The sequence below is a fragment of the Antedon bifida genome, chromosome 8 (assembly GCF_963402885.1).
Source record: "Antedon bifida chromosome 8, ecAntBifi1.1, whole genome shotgun sequence".
Classification (NCBI taxonomy): Eukaryota; Metazoa; Echinodermata; class Crinoidea; order Comatulida; family Antedonidae; genus Antedon; species Antedon bifida.
The window spans coordinates 17,187,940-17,206,867 of NC_136233.1; the positions used below are offsets into that span (position 1 = coordinate 17,187,940).

Here is an 18,928-nt window from a genome sequence, read left to right on the forward strand (position 1 = left end):
TGATCTACGTATGAATATGCGTTTTTTGTGTGGAAAAGTAACTAAATTGAATTAAAGGTAGTTCAATCCCTCTGATTACGTCACTAACATCCTAACCATAGATTATTTCCAGCAATTGTTAGAAATTATTCACCTGTAACCATCGTATACAAATTGTAAGTCCTTGTACACCTTTTGTGATGTGAGATCAACTTCAGACGGGACCTGCTTATACTGTGTTACTCGCGTGGCCAATACATACAAGGAGCAACTCTGGTACGACCAACGTATTTATACTATGCCATTTTTCTCAGGTTAGTAATAAAATAAGAATTTCAGCAGTTATATAGATATAGCCCTAAGACCTAAATTAATATATTGGTCCTCGGTTTTCCGTTATAGAGGAAGGAAATATACTGCAGAGAAACAGTGTTTTTATGTTTCGTTTATAAAAGTGAGCTCATGTTATCAGATAAACGATAGCCTAGATAGAGCAGATTTTAATTACTGCGCGAAAAAACGAGTTAGTCAAAATATAGATTTGTAACAAGTAGGCCTATTACGCGCGAAATTCAAGCTTAGCGAATTGGCTTGGCCAATAGTGTACTCTCACTACGCCGCATCTTTGGTTTTCTTTTCAGTCCCTTCTCAAACACCGAATGACATCGAATATTAAGGCGTGGTTCCCACTAGAACGCAACGCAACGTGACGCAGCATTGATGTTTTTAAAAGCAATATATGCATTCAACACTTGAATTAACGGCATACACACATGTACACCAGGGAGGTGAATTTCACCTCCCTGTGTACACCATCCAAAATACAAGAAGTTCAAATATCACGTATATCGTGAATATAATTAAAATATGATTTTGGATTGTAATTTATCGGGGCAGGGGATAAAGGCCCATTTACACTTGGGCGATAACGATCGAGGATAAATAGCATACATTTTCTTGGATAAAACGAAAGAAATTAGAACATTTTTCGTTCTAGAACTATAGGATAATCATGAATCCTCTCCTCTATAACATTTTAAAAAATCGAATCAAATGACGTGATGATCAATAAAAACAATAAAATCGTTGTATTGTAACGATATTATTGCTCTTACTAATCATGACGTCATTTGATTGGACGTGTGGAAATATTATTTTCATCAAAGGCAGCATAGATGATAATCCTATAGTTCTAGGATGAAAACTTGTTAAAATTCTTTTGTTTTAGATATGAAAAATACAATTATGTTGTTATCGTCGATTGCTATCGCCCTAGTGTAAATGGGCCATAATTTCCTTTTGTAAAACACCTTATAATACGCTGCCCGGTAGGGGTTGGTATGTGTACGTGACGGTATAAAACAATGGACCTATTATAGGTCCATGATAAAACTAATATTGTTTGGTTGTCGTTGTTTGTCTAGTGCTACCTGTCTAATTGAGTTGAGCCAGAGAGTAAATAATCGAATACATTTAAAGTACTGTAGTTATTGTATTTTACAGGCAGCACTTCACCTTCCAAAAACACAACAACTAAAATACACGATTAATAAACAAATACAAAACAACTTCGGAAGGCCAATCATAAATTATCAAGGTGTCTACTTAAAAGTTGGCCTTAATGTTGAAACATAATTGTTGTCGCCATTAGTTCGTTTCACACGAAAATGTCTATATTACATACTATTTATTGATTTATTATTATTTATGATTTTTATGGTATGTAATTTTGCTTTTATTTTTTTTTTATTAGTGAGAGGTTCTTTTGTTTTTTATTCCTTTTTTTTCTAGTTTACTTCTAGCAGATTGATTGTGTATCATTTTGTTTATATACAAGTTAGCTGTAGTGTACCGTAAGTATTTTATAATTATAATTCGTGTTATTTTGGTTGTAGTATTTGTAGGCCTAATAGGCCTACAGATCATGTTTTAGTGAGTCGTTAGTACGCGTATTTATTTCTGTTTTTATCGATTTTTTCTTTTTAGTTTTCCTATTAAAGACGGCCAAGTGCAGATTTCTTTTCTTCTTTTTGGACCACCCCCACCCCTCCATCCCCCCAGAATGTCTGAAGTAAGTCTTTCTTTTATTTTTCCTTTCTTTATCGTATATAGTAATTTGTAGTAGCTCCTATATATTTTCTGTTCGTTCTTTTTTCCCGTATAGATGGATGGTCAGACATCTGTTCCATATCATATTCTTATGGAACTCGTTAAAGGACTAAACTATGCAGCCTGTATAATGTTGATTGAAGATCAGCCCAATGATATATTATACAACCTATTGTCTAACCGAATAGCTGTAATAGAAGCGGAGAATTGGGGGTAAAATAGCACCGGTAAATATTCATTTCACATATTTGTTTGTTATATTGTAGGCCTTTTGATTAAAAGGGTACAACCTGTAGTAGGCCTATCTCTATAACTACACGAATGAACAATAATGATGTAGGCCTAAACAATTTTTGGGATGAAATAGGTTAATTGTATTGCGCAATTGTTAAAATGTTTAATTATATTTCCCGATGGTTAATCAGTTTTCTTGGTCTTATATTAGAATACTTTGTTTTCTATTGTATTTTGTCGTTACTCTATAGATATGGTGATGGCTACTGTATATCGGGGCAAACACATGTTTACATTTTGTCATGGTGGGGTACACCGAATTCGGTGTGCACTTTTAAGAGTTTCAAAAGAAATTGATCTTTATAAGCACGGTACATTGCTGATTAAATGAATGATCTAACTACATGTAATGGGATCTTAAAAACACGGTGCATTATTAATGATGAATTATCTAATGAGTACTGTACCTTTCAATACCCAAGAAGCAATCCATCGAGATATCGAGGTATGAGATCGGAAGTTCACCCAACAAATACAGTCTTTCTAACAATTTACAGTCTTTCTAACAATTACAGTCTTTCCAACAATATTACAGTCTTTAATATGTGGACGCAGTAGCGGATCTCAAGAATAAACTGTTTATGAGTAGGCCTATCCCTGTTATATTACTTACTTTTACTGATGATATAAGAAATACAATAAATTCAAGTGACGATTTATTCCTAAATATTGTCTCGCTCGTTTCATTTATCGTTATTAATGATGTGATTTTTCTTATTGTGTGGATAATTAACTTATTTTACTAATATTTTCTTTTTATAATTTAAACCATGTGCCTTCTAGATTTTTCAGTAAAAGTTTTTTGAAAAGATTGTAATGTATTTCTAATTGTTACATGCATGTAATTAAAGTGTTGTAACTCTGAGTACTGCATGACGTTTCAAAATACAGTTTGCTATGTTTGTAATAAGTGTATATATGTTTTTTCTTTAAAGATGTATTGTCCCCCTAAAAATAATTTTTTTAATTTTTTTTGTTGAATATGCCATTTTAATGTCACATAATAGTTATTGACTTCAACCAAAAATTGGATCAAAACAAAAATTTATTTACCTGAAAAAACTGGAATTTAAAGCAAAAAATGGTCAAATTGGCTGCCAGCCAATGGATTTTTGGTTGAATTTAACTATTTATTATGTTATTTTATAAGTGAAAACCCGTTTTTTTTCTACGGAAGTGATTAACTTTATTAAAACTACAAAATAACATATTCAAAGTCGGATTTAATTAATCTTCATTTTTCATGTTTTTGGGGGACAATACATCTTTAAAGGATAGCCTATATTGTCCCCTAAAAAATATGCAAAAATTGGAAAGAAAAAAAAATTACCTAGATAAAATCGTAATTTAATATTAAAGATCTTTGATCTACGTATGAATATGCGTATTTTTTTCCATGGAAAGAATAGTTCAATCCCTCTGATTACGTCACTGGTCCGATCCTAACCATAGATTTATTCCAGCAATTGTTAGAAATTATTCACCTGTAACCATCCTATACAAATTGTTAGTCCTTGTACACCTTTTGTGATGTGAGATCAAGTTTACACAGAAGGGACCTACCTGATTACTGTGTTACTCGCGTGACCAGGCTTACTATGGTATGACAGGGAGCAAACTCCATGGTACCACCAACGTATTTAATACTATGCCATTTTTCTCAGGTTAGTAATAAAATAAGACTTTCAGTAGTTATATAGATATAGCCCTAAGACCTAAGTTAATATATTGGTCCCTGTTCTCCGCTCAACAATACGACTTCGAAAACATTGTTATAGCACTGTATTCACAGTTAAGTAGTTTTGTTTGAAATATCAATAGAAGGCGTGGGAAATACTACGTGAAATCAATATCAGGACAGATATAGGCCTAGCACCATTTGGGGTATAGAGGAAGGAAATATAGCCTACTTCAGAGTGTTTTTATGTTTCGTTTAGGCCTATAACATTAAAAGTGACCTCATGTTATCAGATAAACGATAGATAGAGCAGATTTGTACTGCGCGAAAAAACGAGTTAGTTAATATATAGATTTGTAACAAGTAGGACTATTACGCGCGAAATTCAAGCTTTGCGAATTGGCTTTGGTACGTAGAAGAAATCCTGGTTTAGGTTGTATTGGCCCTTACGTAATAGTACACCTAAAACATTTATAGTGTACCCTCACTACCCCGTATCTTTGCTTTTCTTTTCAGTCCCTTGATCTCAAACACCGAGTGACATCGAATAATTAAGGTAGGTTTATATCCAACATTGAAGATATTTTTAAAAGCAATATATGCATTCACCCCTCAAATTAATGGCACACACATGCACACCATCCAAAATACAAAAAGTTCACATATCACGTATATCGTGAATACATTTAAATATGTTTTTGGATTGTAATTTATCGAGGCAGGGGATAAACCATGATTTCATTTTGAACAACACCTTATAATACGCTGCACGGTAGCTACCCAGTAGGGGTTCGTATACAACTACTATACGTGACGGTATAAAACTAACATTGTTTGGTTGTCGTTGTTTGTCTATTGCTACCTGTCTAATTGAGTTGAGCCAGAGAGTAAATAATCGAATACATTTACAGTAGGCCTACTGAAGTTATTGTATTTTACAGGCAGCACTTCACCTTTCAAAAACACAACAACTAAAATACACGATTAATAAACAAATACAAAACAACTTCGGAAGGCCAATCATAATTATCAAGGTGATTTAATACGCGTCTCCTTAAAAGTTGGCCTTAATGTTTCAACATTATTTTCCCCATTAGTTCGTTTCACACGAAAATGTCAATAGGACATTCCGAGTCTCATTATAGTGGTGTCCCCTGATTAGAGGTGTACCCTGAGAGGGATGTTCCAAAGGAGTAGGGAATATTACGTCAAACTGATACATCAAAGGTAGGATTCCCCCATAAGTAGGCATAACAACCAAATCAATATCACACTCTGCTCCATAAATTACATGGAATATTACATATACGTCATTTCTCATACATTCGTTAACGGTGTCTCATTTATTTTTGTAGATGTTTCACCCAATAAAGTCAAATTATTTAGTGCTCGGTCTATTTGCAATTATATACGTTGGTATAATCGGTATGGTTATAATGATGATGGATACAGAATGCGAATACTCAACCAATAAGCATTTATTGGCAACTTTTATGAAAATCCAACAGTTGCAGATGCTGAATCAGAAGGAAGGGTATGTTTAGTTTTTTTCAAAATATGAATTTGTCAGGTCACGTAACAACGATGATGAGGCTACACAAAGACTACACAACCAAATTATGGTACCACCATAACGCGTCTAACCTAGACGCTATAGGCTAATGTACGTTAGTAGGCCTACTATCAATATAACCCCTAAATAATCAATCTGAACCCAACTCTTTAAACATTCTCCTCTAGAATAGGTCTACTAATATACGATGAGACTCATTATGTAGAGTTTGAGTGGTTTTGTGTAGTTTATATAGTGGGACTATGGGAGAAAGAAAACGAACTCCTCCATGGTAGGATCGACTGCAGAGTATCTTATAATAACAAATATAAGGAATTCCGTGAGCACTTCTTCCGATATCGCCGGGTTTCAGTGCCCAGAGGAAATTGCGGATTCATGATTTTGAAATAGAAATTGTAATAAAGTGCTTAACCTATGTTCTGTCTACAGTTTTTGCATTGTATTTCCGTTGATTAAAAGGTTTTCTTATTCGAAAGGCTTTGCTAGTTAAAGGTTGTTTAATAGGATCCCAAAACTTAAAGGGCGCGTACGTTCAGTCTGCCCTTGGACCTTGACCGGAATCACGGGTTTTTCTATTATAGTATACACATCACCGATTTGAATTCAATACCAAAAGAATTGTATATTTTCATAAGTACAATGAATAGCACTTATTAGTTCATGCATTTCAATACCATCATTTACGGAGGCTGAACAGCAACAGAAGCAGAATAATACCATCTATTTGAAATTTCTCCAGGTTAATTACTTATAGGCCACTGGCGTATTCCACGATTCGTCTGACAAGTGGGTATATAAGAATGGGCCAACAAATAAATTAACCAAAAACTGGTACTGCAAAATGGTGCTTCCGTTTTCAAATATATAGGTAGTACATAATAATAGGGTTATTTTAAAATTAAAAACTGTATGTGTGTTTGTATGATATAGGAGGCCTATATGTAGTTTGCTTGTAAATACTAATTTAGCCTATATTTTGAAAATCAGAATAAAAGATGCTGACAATAAAACAGAAAAGAAAAAAATGAATGGAGACTCTGCAAGGCAATTTAAAAGGTGAAACAATTATTTTTAATCTTCTCTTGTTTTATTATTTATGCCTAGGGCCATTTGCGAGTTCAGTTTTAGATTTTTGTTGTTGAAAATTATATATATTTGTTGGAGTCAAGTATTTTTGCTAGCGAGAAGATAGAAGTGTAAAAGATCGATTAAACCATATTCTGAAACAAGATTAGTTGCACTTTTAAAATGGTGGTGACTTTTATTAAAGTGTTGATAAGTTCACTATATGACAGTGTCGCAAATATATTTATTATTTATGTGTAAAGTGCGAAGAATAGGCCTAAGGGGAAGATAAAACAGCGGCATATATTACCAATGCAGGACATAATGGAAAGAAGATTATCGAGACATATTGACCCTCTTCAAGTTAAGTTACTCAGGTATGTCAAATTAATTGTTCTTCTATTCAATACTGCTCTTATCATAGATCATCATATTTCATACCTCGACAAAACACAAATTAATAAACTTATTCCGTCCCACAGAAAGGTTACGAGTACACTAATACGTTGAAGTCTTCATTCGCAGAGGATAGCTGCAAAGAGCTTTTTCTTTTATTAGTCTAAATTGTTTTACAAACAACAATCCATTACAACATTTTGTTTGCGCTAATAGTTCTTTCTTTCTATTTTCTATCAATAATTTACAGGAATAGATTAAAGCAAAGTCAATTAACCTTCAACGAAACGATCTCAATACATCAACAAGAGGAAGATACAGTTTCAAAAGACAATGTTAGCAGAAATAAATCTTTAGATAAGGAATATAGCACATGCGCAATAGTTGGAAACAGTGACATTTTGTTAGGCAGCAAATGCGGAGCAGAGATCGACGCACATGATTTCGTTATGCGTTCAAATATGGCGCCAACACATAATTACAGACGACATGTTGGTAATCGAACTGATTTCATGGCTGTGCATCAAGTGAGGTTTCTGGACATTGCCAGATGTGCTCTAAACAAATATAGTCCTTGTTACGCAAGTGTTAAACAACAGTTGTTAAGTTTGGGAAAGGCTAATGTGTGGATAATCAAACATGGCGGAATTAATCCAAAATCGTTTGATCAAATTTCAAAATTCTCTAAACATAATGCTGAAGACTTGACATTTTCCTATCCGAATTTGAAATATTACCGGACAACCATTTCAAGGTAGCCTAATTATTTCAATTATCTCTCCCCTTCCATGCTATCCAAATTACAAAAGGAAGAATTGTAAACAAAGTAGGAAAGTTTGGAACTTCAGCTCTGTCTACACTATCAAACTAAAAAGTGTGATGTGCCCAAATATGACAGTGATATGACGTCATCGTGCGTGCGTCATCGCACATCACGTTTTTTTGTCACATCAAAGTTTGATAGTGTAGACAAAGCTTTTGGACTAGCACTACTACAAGAACAACAGAATCACTCAACAGAAACGAAGAAACAGATAATTGAGTTTAAAAATGATTTTGTACGCACGGAATGTCCTTTCGTTTTCTATCTATTGAGTCCAAAAATCATTCTGCTTTTCTGAGCGTACGCAGAATGACTCTTTGACTCAATAGTCACGTAGGGAAAATGAAGGTCGCTATCAATTTCTGGCGATAACAGTTGAATTATTATCATATACACAAAAGCAAAAGCTTTATTAATGTTTTTATTTCTCTTTCTTTTAAGTTTCTGGGGATTCAACGTAGACATATCATCAAACGGACTGCTGCTCTCCACTGTTGCAATACCAATGTGCAACAAGATATCGCTTTACGGCTTCAATGTCAGTTCAAAAGACGCATACTTTAGAAATTCATATTTTTCAAAATCACCCCTCCAAGAGGTGAATATAAAAAACACGATGCAGTATGAACTTAGACAGATAAAAGAATTAAATTCCACAAAGGTTTTACGACTGGTCTCAATGCCATGTCAATAGAGATAGCTATTAATGCAAGTGAACAAGATCCGACTGTGATGGCGCAACCAATTTTGAAGTCTTGGTTCCAACTAGTAGAGACGCAACACAAGTACGCAACGTAATGCTTGGTTTCCACTAGAGACGTAATGAAAGGACATGACCAGCCACACGTGATGAGTTATTCGAATTGTTGCAGGTCATTGGTCAACTAAATTGACAACCAAGCTTTAATAACAAGGAAACACACTCATTCTGAACATACAAAGTCTTTAATATTTTGTAAAATCGTTATCTGTAGCAATTGCAGCAGATATCTCAAACAATGCTTCATAATTTCTATATTTTACATAAAACATGTTTTAATTAATACAGTCATAAATAACATCACATTGATAACTATAAGCTTAAAGTGACCTCCAAATGAAAACAGTAATTCGGGCTTTCATAGAAATTATCCTCGAATTCTGTTTTTTCATGGAATACCATATTTTAAAAAGATTTACATTTTAACCACTTCCCTCTTAAGCTGTCTACACAATCAAACTAGTTTGACAAAAAAAGTGTGCCCATATATGAACACGATGACATCATATTTGGGCAGTTTGATAAGTGTAGACAGAGCTTAAGATAACTCCAGTAGGTCATTTAAGGTTTCTATATAAAAAACTGTCGAACTCCTTAATTACATACTGAAACCACAAGTTATTTAAAATGCCATAGTATTTATTAGGCCTATATAAGAGTAATGATATTTTACATTAGCTTAATTATAATGTTATATTAACATAAATTGATATACCTATACATAGAAAATAAAATAATGTTGTGACTAATTAAAATATGCAAGAATGAATAACAGTAACTTAAATAGAAACATTATTGAAAGAAAATTGAAAGATATGGGATATGAATAGAATGTACTGAAAACATATGACAGGTATGTACTGTATATACAAAGTATTTTCTTAAACACAAAATGCTGTAGTTATTTATGCCCATGTTGATTTTGCATATAAAACATCTCAATTATTTTAGGTACACGGAAATAAAAGGATACAAAATTAGAAGTGTATTTACGATGCATGGTAATTTTATTAAATAGGTAGCGACCATTTTTTTAACCCAAGTCGTTGTCCATTAAAATTGTTTGTACACCGAAAAAGGTAGAAATGCATGTCATTGACAGAATCAAAAGTCATTACCTGGACCTAGAATCAACGAAAGTGGTGTGATGACTTACCGAAAATTTCCAACCCCAAACTTGAATGCATGCATACAATAAAATAACATGACAAAACACAGGTTTTAGGTCATCGGAATTCGAAACCACCCTACTGTTAAGCGTTACCATTAGGATAAATTCAACCACTGCTTGTATTAATATATTTCAAAGTTGTCGATAACTTTGTACTACTTTCAATACCAAATTCTAGAGTTCTTGCAACGGTAAAGTTGAAATAATAGATCACCATGTGTCAGGTTATAAAATACTGTAACTTTATGGAAAATAATTTTGAAGTGCTACTGGTCAAAAAAACATAACAAAAGAACATTATTCAAGAAGCATTCCACATAGAGCGTTCATATCATCAACTTGAGGATATTTTGTTAAAAGTGCAATAATTTTCGTCTCTGAATCAGGAAAAACAGATTTTAATTTACTATACATTGGTAAAGTTCTAACATCTTGCGGTTTTTTCTCTGGTACGCCAATAAGACTTGGATTTCGTATCATACTTTCATATTTTTTTATATCTTTTATGTCAGGAAAATCGTGTAAAACAGTCATAATCTTTTCTTCCTGATTTGGGAAAACTCTAACTAACTTTTCAAAAACACGAGTTAATTCTTCCATATCATCAGTTCCAGTAAGGTTCTTATCTTGTTTCCTTCGACCGGTATCTTTTTTATAATCTTTTTGTTGAGGAAGCTGCCTATGATAAGTGTCTGGAGGTCTAAAGTTCCATGGTTCTGTATGTACATGTGAAGGTCCTTGCACTGATTGCCTAATACTTTGTCCTGCGTTCATGCGCCATTCGTCAATACCAATTGGTGAAAATTGTTCGGGTAGTTGCGGAGTCGGCCTAAGTTCGGGAAAGTGCTGCTCGCGTGTGTACATGTTCCATCTGACTGGTTCAGCTAGTAATTTCGGTACTGCTGGTTGTATTGCATGTTGGGGTAATACATGCCTTGGTTCTGACGGCGGTAATACAGTTGGCTCATTTGAACTGCAACAAATTAAAAAATAAGTTTAATCATACCAGGAAAAATAGATTTTCAAACCAAAGTTCACTCAAAAGATTTGTTGTGATTGATTTGAATCATGAATTCAGTCTAATGGTACATTCACACTGAAAGAGAACATGGAACCATTTTGTTACATAATTGTATAAAGAACCATCTTCCGTTTTATGAGATGAAACAAATGTATATGCAGCAATGCAATTCTTCAAATGACAGCAAACGACAGAAATACATATTAAGTCTACACTATCAAACTAGTTTGACAAAAAAAGTGTGTTGTGTCAAAATATGGTAGTGATATGACATCTATCGTGTCCATATGTGCACATCAAATTTTGTTGTCACATAAAGGTTGATAGTGTAAACAACAGCTTTACACAATTTTAATACAAAATATTTGTATTGAATATTAGGACAAGTGCAAACAAATTGGTTATTTATTTATTTATTGATAATATACTGTAGTTGAATCTATAAGAATGTGTAAAAAAACTCAAGAAAAAACCTAAAATCAAACAATGAAATAAAAATATGACGAATATGAGAGATGAATATTATTGAACACGAATAAAACATATCTTCTTAAAGTGAAATGGAAACTAAATAAAAAATGGATGAAAAGAACAATAATAAATGAAAGTATGAAAAAATATCATGAAATTAGCTTGAACATAGATACATATAGAAAACTATAGTTCATGCTCAACAGAGCACTGTAACACATCACCTTGTAAGATGAAAGTGGAATGAAAATGAAAAATGATAAAAACAAAAATTAACTTAAACTATGAATTAAAATATGAAAATAACTGAACATGAAATTAACAAAATTAGAAGATTAATAAACTGCAGAACTGCAACACATTCAAATCTCTAGAAGAAGTCTCCAGTTATTGTTTTTTTACATTCTTGTTATTCCTGTATGAACGCCATGAGGGTGCTTTGATCTATGTTCGTAACATGTAGCTCAAGTATAGGTAAAGTATGACATATGAAAAATATTTTATTATACAGAAAATTTGTTGAATCACCATCAAAAACCTAGACTATCAACTCTCTAAAACTCCACTTTGTCTAGCACATTCAAGACAGTTTTCTGGATAGTCTAGAAAGACTACTGTACTGAATTTCAAATTTTATTTAAAAGAACATCCAATCCAATTCGAACAGTGTGCCCTGTTAATTCTTTTAAAATTGTGAAAAACATCACACTATTGGTTAGATTTCTGAGTATACTCAATTATAATTAATTGGTGTTAGTATAATTTTATTTGTCTAGTAGTATATAAAACTAAACGGACACAATGAAGCCTCAACACATTTAACTAAAATATGGAAGTGAGTGGTTAAAATGAGAACAATCAGAGATCTAACCAACATGACGAGGAAAGCGAGAGAGTGAGTGCATGGTAGGAAGTGGCTTACTTTGGGGAATTATCCTTGATTTTCGTCTAAAATCCAATCTTTCCCAATTATAACTTTATACAGGGAAAAACAAATTACCAAAACTTATAGATTTAATAAAATTGAATTGTAAAAAACTGCTATAAATATTGGGAAAAAAAATAAAATGGGATAATATTGTCTGGTAGGTATGTGATTCTTGGTTACTTCAATATTTCAGAAAGGATAGGTTTTTAAATTTGAGGCCACACAGTTCTGAAAAGGGAGTCTCTCAAAAAGTCATACAGATACGGACATGCCCATTCAACTTCTAGGTTCCTTAATGTTGGATAGATCCTCTAATTGTATTAATGTAATTTTACAGCTTCTGCCATTGGTCTTTTTACATTACCTGTACGAGTTTGGCTAGGCCTTGGCCCGTTACTACTGATTTGAGTTGGAATAGTAAGACCGTAGTGCGAATTTACTCTGGATAAAAAGGGATTTCATTTTACATCATAGGATTCGGAATGATAAAGAGTATGACAGCTATGTGAATAAGTTCTACACCAAGAATAGTAAGGTTTGTTATGTATTGATACCAGAGATGACAGGACTACTTGATCTCTATCTTGTGAATTCAATGATACTCCCTTTACTAACAAAATGTGTCTCTACAAAATGTAAATGCAATGACGTAATAATCTAGGAGGCATTAGAAATATACAGTAGTTCCTTTAAATTAAATTTAATCCACAACCAATATAGCCGTATACATGTAAAATAATACAAATAGCAAAATATAAATATATACCATACTCATGCAAGATAAATTCCTTCACTTACTTTAAAGGTTGTTTTCGTAAGAAGTCTTGAAGGCTTGGGCCATTCCTACCTAAAGGATCATCAGGGACCAAGAAATGGTCACCAACAATGTTGTACATCAACAACCTGAAATAATACATTGCATTATGAATACAGTACTTACTGTTATTATTTTACTGTAAACATTGTGTAAGATGGTTATTCTAGGAGGGAAGTAAAATGGAAAGGATTAATATATAACCATTATTAGGCTTTTTTAGATAGTTTATTATATAAATTTAAATATATGGTCATGTTTAACTAAGAACTGAGGAAATCGGTTTAGATAGAACCCATACAACACAATTCTGCTAGCAAAGAGTAAAGCATCTTGCACGAGGATACAATCAAAATAACACAGACAAGCTCGAACACATGCCTCTCAGGACAGTGTAACCACTTACCATTAATATAATGTGTATAACTCTATACTTACCGTTCTTCAATAACCCTTTTCCATTTTTCTGATTCACCCATTAAGTCTCTGTAGTTGTCATTGGATACGATAACTCCATCATTCATAGACGCCAAGCGGACAATAAATCTGAATATATTATAGTACAGAATATCATAAAAATATCTTCCATAGCGTCCCACTATAATAATAAATATTATTTAATTACAGATAAGTGTAGAATACCTGTCGTCATAAGATGTGATGAATCGACCTTTAACCTTTCGAGAGGGAGTAAAATGTAAAATCTCCTTTCTTTCCAAATCATCAAGAATACGTCTGTCAGTGATTGGCTTATCCCGAGATGCTTCTTGAGTTTTCCGCCAATGAGGCAAGAACACGGTTATTTCCTTGTGACCACGGTCTTGGAAATACTTGACACAGAGTGCTATACCTCGACATGAAAATACTTTATTTTTGCCATGCCTGTAATAAAAATCAGTGAAATCACATAAAGTGAAAAATATTTTAAAAACTACAAATAAACCTACAATTAAATTATGACAAAAGTGGCATGACAAGTTGGCTAATATACTTACGCCATTGCAACATTGCTTCCATCAATGACAATTGGTCGAAGCCCACTGGACACACCAGAAGGTTTTGGTTCAATTCTAATTGGTGACTCGATTGGGAGATCTTGTGTCTTGACATTTGCTAGTATCTGTTGTTGCCTCTGCAGTTGTTTCATTGTTGCCTCCTGTTCTTTCAAGGCTTTCTGCATTCTTTTGGTTTGCTCCTCCAATTGTTTTATCTCTTTATCCTTTTCTTTCTTACTCAGTTCCTTTTTAAGTTGTTCATCCTTCATTAATTGTTTCTTGTTTTGATTTTCCATCATCTGCCGCAATTCTTTTATAGATTCCTCTTGTTGCCTCTGCAACCGTTCATTTTCAAGACGTAGTTGTCGATTTTGCTCTTCGTAACGTTTTTCTAACTCTTTCATGATGTCATCTTGCTGTTTCTTCATCTCTTCCTCAAGTTGAGCCTTCTGAGTTAAAAGGGTGGTCTTCTGCCGTGCTACCAATTCATTCTCTATAGCATTTACAAATGACTTCTCTGACTTTACCTTTATCTTCTGATCTCTTTCACCCGATGACTCTGAGCTGCTAGACGATACATATATCCAATCATCAGCTGGTTTAACATCTTCCTTAAAAGGCTTGCCTTCCATCTTAAGTTCTCCAATGTATTCCACATCTTTAGTACGGCATCTTAAGTCTTTCAATGGATCTACATCTGTCTTCTTCATACCTGCATCAACAACTGTGCGATCAAGATCATCAAACTCGCTTTCAGTATTTGAGACATGTGCATCAAACTTTATTAATGGTGTGCTCTGAGGAAGTGATGGTGAACCAAATGTTTCTGATTTTAATTTCAATGGCGTCATTAGGCTCTTTGATGGTCTATTACTAACTATACTAAAAAGTAGCTGTTGTTTCTTTTGCAATTCTGCAATGCTTAAAGAACTCAGGTCTTGCTGCTCTTGTGCAGGAATTAAATTCTTTGATATGTCCTTTCGAATCTTGTGTACATTTGAAGGTAAGGTGAGAGATTTCAGTTTATTTTCGTTCTTTTGAGATTGTAGTATTCCAAGAATCTTCTTATGATTTGTTTTCTCATTCTCGGGCAATGTTGCTTGTGCTGCTTCGATAGCCCACTGTTCATATCCAACATCCATAAGTACCTTAACCAAGACGTCTTGGTCGTCTTGATCTTCGTCTGTTGTTGAATCCAGAACAATGGTGTCTATAGTATCAAGCCGCATCTTCTTAGTTTTAGGTGACATCATCACATTTCCACCGATGATAGTTTCATCAAGCTGGGAATTTGGAGCATTCTTCATTCCCAAATAAATGACAGAGTCTTGATCTTCCAAATAGCTTCCATCTAAAAAGGGGTGTTGTGGATGTCTAGCTACGCTACTGCTGGCCATTGAACTTGGCCTTTGATTTTTCTTTACTGTACTACAAACTACTGAAGCATTAAAACCCCTTGTACCCTCTTCATCAGAACTGGAATCAAGAGAATGGAAAACTTCTCCAACATCTGTACATTTTTTGTTTTTAAGAGGACTATTTTCGTGTTCATCTAGTGGTCCTTCTGAGAGAACAGATAGAATAGCTCGTTTGACGTGGGATGTATAATTCATAGAAGTCTCTACGTCTAAGCCCTGCCATTCTTCATCTTGAGCAAAACTGTTTAGGTGACTATCAAGGATATCTTCATGGGTTTTGTTGTGTTCCATTGTCACTTTATCGTCCACCTGGTGAATGATTTCATCAAAGGCTGTGGCAGCAAGTGTTACATCAAGAGTAGTGCCACACACTTCCATGGTGAGATCATCAAACAGTCTACATACAACTTTATAGTTCACTTCCAACCGTCTTCTGGTATCTGAAATATAAATCAATATGTTACTTAATTTCCACAATATTTAGAACTGCTGTTAATATAATCATTATTAATATTAACACAATACAATTATGAATGAATATTTTATTATCGATAAATTATTTATTTTCTCTAAAAGTGGTCTCCAATTGGAGGAAATCTTTGGTTAGATAAGGCTTAATTGGAGGGATAGGTTTGTTAACAATTTACCTTCTAGGTATTCGGTGAAGTGTGCAGGGCAGACCAACAGTTGGGTGCATTCAGGATTACAGAAAGTGGTTATATAGTTCTGTATATAAAAAAAAACAAAAGTTAAATACAAAAGTCATATGTACTTAGTGAACATTGATGTCTTTTATTGCACTATTTACTTTTACTATTATTCTTCTACACTCTATAATCATTTTAACAATGCTTCATTTTAACATAAATTATCGAAGAACATTTGGATTTGACATTCAGAATTTATCATGCCACTGTGTTAAACACACTAATAAATTCATCTAAAAAATGTCTGAGCTATAATTCCATTCTATCATTCCATATTGGTCTATTTACTGATTACAGGTTATCTGTGTTAAAGTCTACTCTGCCTGATCAAAGTTCAAGTTACACATTAATAATGATACACAGTGTCCACAAAATCAATCTATAATTATCAAAATATATTTAACAACAACAAATGGTGTGAACACTTAACATGATTTGACATAAAAGTGTGATGTGCCCAAATATGATATGATAGTGATATGCCCAAATATGGTAGTGATATGATATCACCATGTCTATATATGGGCACATCACTTAATATCTTTCTACACTATACATTTCAGACAAGAGTATACTCATTCATTTAATATATTAGTAATATATCATAGTGGTATTTTAACAAATTTGTGAGGAAAAAAAATTTGCATTTTTATGATAAATTTAATTAAAAAGACTAGACCCTACTTATAACTACACTTTTATCAGGTAAATATATTTTTTTTCAATCCAATTTCTGGCAAGTGAATAACTATAAACTAAGACATAAATAAAAAAAAAATAAAAGAAAATTTATTTTAACATCAAACAATTATTTATTCCGTGAAGGATTTATAATTTAGAAAATAGGAAACATCTGATAATAAAAACACGTCAAAATGTCATTTTTACATTATTAGAATCTGTTCCTGTTATTGTAATTAAATCTGATCAAAAGATGAATTCAGATCAGTAAATTTGATCCAAATGAGATAAATTAACTATACATGGTATAAATATATTGTACTGTAACAATAATGATAAACACTACCTTTTAAAAGTTGGACACTATCCCAAAACTCAGAATGTAAATTTACAACAACACAAGCTAAGTATTGCATGTATATTTATAGAATTAGGTGTGCTGTACTACAAACAAGAACTACCAGTACTTTCGAGAGCAGTGGGAAATCCAGAAATTAATGACATCATAATAAATCGATGAAGCGTGATATGAAGTACTTCCTTTGTGCTCTGATGTTTTAAAAATAACCATGCCACAGATTGTTAGATCCAAGCTAAACTGTATTTTTATTTGTTACCAAGACTGTTCATGTAGAAGGGGCCATATTTAGTTACAGTACTGATCACAATAGACTATGGGTATATATTATGTATAAACACAATTTTAAAAATAAACTAACCTAGCATTTAATTCTGTTTTATAACGTATGAATAAACTGTTAATACCATGGAGTAAAGTCTTTACTCCATGGTTAATACTAATATTTAAATTGAAAACAATAATTAAATGAAAATTATGTATTTGATATATGATACTTTTTATTTTTTTTCGTGACAGCGATGAATACAACAAAAATTATCCGACAATCATTTGGGCCTAAAAATGGGACATTTCAGCCTAAAAGGCCTATGAACGATATTGTAATGCAACGTTTCAGGCAAAACATCACAGGTTACCTGGGCTGAATCGCCCCTGGGCTGATTTGTCCCTGTTTTGTATTGTCTGTGGGCCAAATTCGTCCCTTCACATTTAACCATATAATTGAAAAAAAGTAAATTAGTTAAAAGTAAAATTACATAGTAGCTTGGGTAACAAACACTGTTGTATTCATACCTTTGCCTCTTTTTGCCGTTGTCCTTTAATTGAAATCCAAGATAGCTGTTCATCTTCTGTCTCTTCCTGAACTTCAATGACGACGTCAAACGAATTCTGGATCCTTTCAAGCTCTACTTTAAGTTCTTTTAAAGACTCACTCTTGACTGTGAATGTCAGCGCCATGTTTGTATCTGTTGGCAGACAACACTGTAAATTGAAAGAAATAAAAATGATGATTAATTGTGACTGGTGGTACGCCCACATAATAGGCTATGGTGGTAATAATATGTTTCTTCTCTTTTTGTTTGCCTTTCCTTTATTTACGTTATACAATAATACGTAATACGTTATATTATAATATATACAAGTTAAAAACAAAAAAGATCATTAATTAAACATACTGTACTGTACCGCTTGTCTTGTTGATACTGTATATATAGTTAAGTTACAAACTGCTAAAAAATAAACTATTAATTTATTATTAAATGTCAATGAACTCTCTTCATGGACATGAATCCTGTTTCACAATGTTAGCCAACTTAATGCTTCCTAAGCGATTTCCTTTAATTTAGGCGTAGACAAGGCCTAGGCTATTTACCACATAAAGTACACTGTAATGGACCACCCTAAATCCTCATCATAGTTCCTGTTGTTGTTAGGTCGAGAAGAGAGGTGGGGCCTGATTTTAACTTAAATTTAAATATTTAATCTAACCAAATTACACATTTTTAAAATTAATACTGTTAAACTTACGGTGTAAAACAAAAGCTGAAAAATATGAAAATCACACAAATTAAAACGGAAAAGGTATTCTAGGTGATTTTCTACAGTCAATAAATTTAAATTTGTCATGCATCAGATCATCCGTATTGAGAGAGATCGTCACACGCACATGTCAAAGTTTGTGACC

The 18,928-nt window shown here is 33.1% G+C and overlaps 2 protein-coding genes and 1 long non-coding RNA gene across 6 annotated transcripts; 2 read left to right on the top strand and 1 right to left on the bottom strand.

Annotated features, from left to right (window-relative positions):
* The first annotated feature begins 175 nt into the window (after window positions 1–175).
* LOC144851165 (uncharacterized) lies at window positions 176–2,967 on the top strand. The gene is made up of 5 exons (XR_013614154.1): window positions 176–293; window positions 1,771–1,832; window positions 1,966–2,050; window positions 2,144–2,315; window positions 2,574–2,967. It is a non-coding gene; the product is annotated as an uncharacterized LOC144851165 (long non-coding RNA).
* A 1,609-nt stretch (window positions 2,968–4,576) lies between these two features.
* LOC144851160 (alpha-2,8-sialyltransferase 8B-like) lies at window positions 4,577–8,937 on the top strand. Of its 2 annotated transcripts, XM_078708721.1 has the most exons (6): window positions 4,577–4,616; window positions 5,416–5,594; window positions 6,621–6,689; window positions 6,962–7,075; window positions 7,345–7,848; window positions 8,359–8,937. In XM_078708721.1, exons 2-6 carry the CDS (start codon window positions 5,416–5,418, stop codon window positions 8,609–8,611), a joined length of 1,119 nt encoding a protein of 372 aa, XP_078564847.1. In that variant the 5' UTR covers window positions 4,577–4,616; the 3' UTR covers window positions 8,612–8,937. The 2 variants fall into 2 exon arrangements, with proteins under 2 accessions (XP_078564847.1, XP_078564848.1); XM_078708722.1 differs by lacking the exons at window positions 4,577–4,616; window positions 5,416–5,594 and adding an exon at window positions 6,328–6,396.
* Window positions 8,841–18,884, bottom strand: LOC144851159 (uncharacterized). 3 transcript variants are annotated; one of them, XM_078708720.1, is made up of 9 exons: window positions 18,772–18,884; window positions 18,037–18,225; window positions 16,143–16,221; window positions 14,078–15,935; window positions 13,725–13,964; window positions 13,521–13,628; window positions 13,067–13,171; window positions 12,633–12,709; window positions 10,590–10,821 (listed from the first exon to the last, which is right to left on the bottom strand). In XM_078708720.1, exons 1-9 carry the CDS (start codon window positions 18,868–18,870, stop codon window positions 10,733–10,735), a joined length of 2,844 nt encoding a protein of 947 aa, XP_078564846.1. In that variant the 5' UTR covers window positions 18,871–18,884; the 3' UTR covers window positions 10,590–10,732. The 3 variants fall into 3 exon arrangements, with proteins under 3 accessions (XP_078564844.1, XP_078564845.1, XP_078564846.1); XM_078708718.1 differs by lacking the exon at window positions 12,633–12,709 and having other exon boundaries at window positions 8,841–10,821; XM_078708719.1 differs by lacking the exons at window positions 12,633–12,709; window positions 18,037–18,225; window positions 18,772–18,884 and adding an exon at window positions 17,230–17,246 and having other exon boundaries at window positions 8,841–10,821.
* Between the last annotated feature and the right edge of the window lie 44 nt (window positions 18,885–18,928).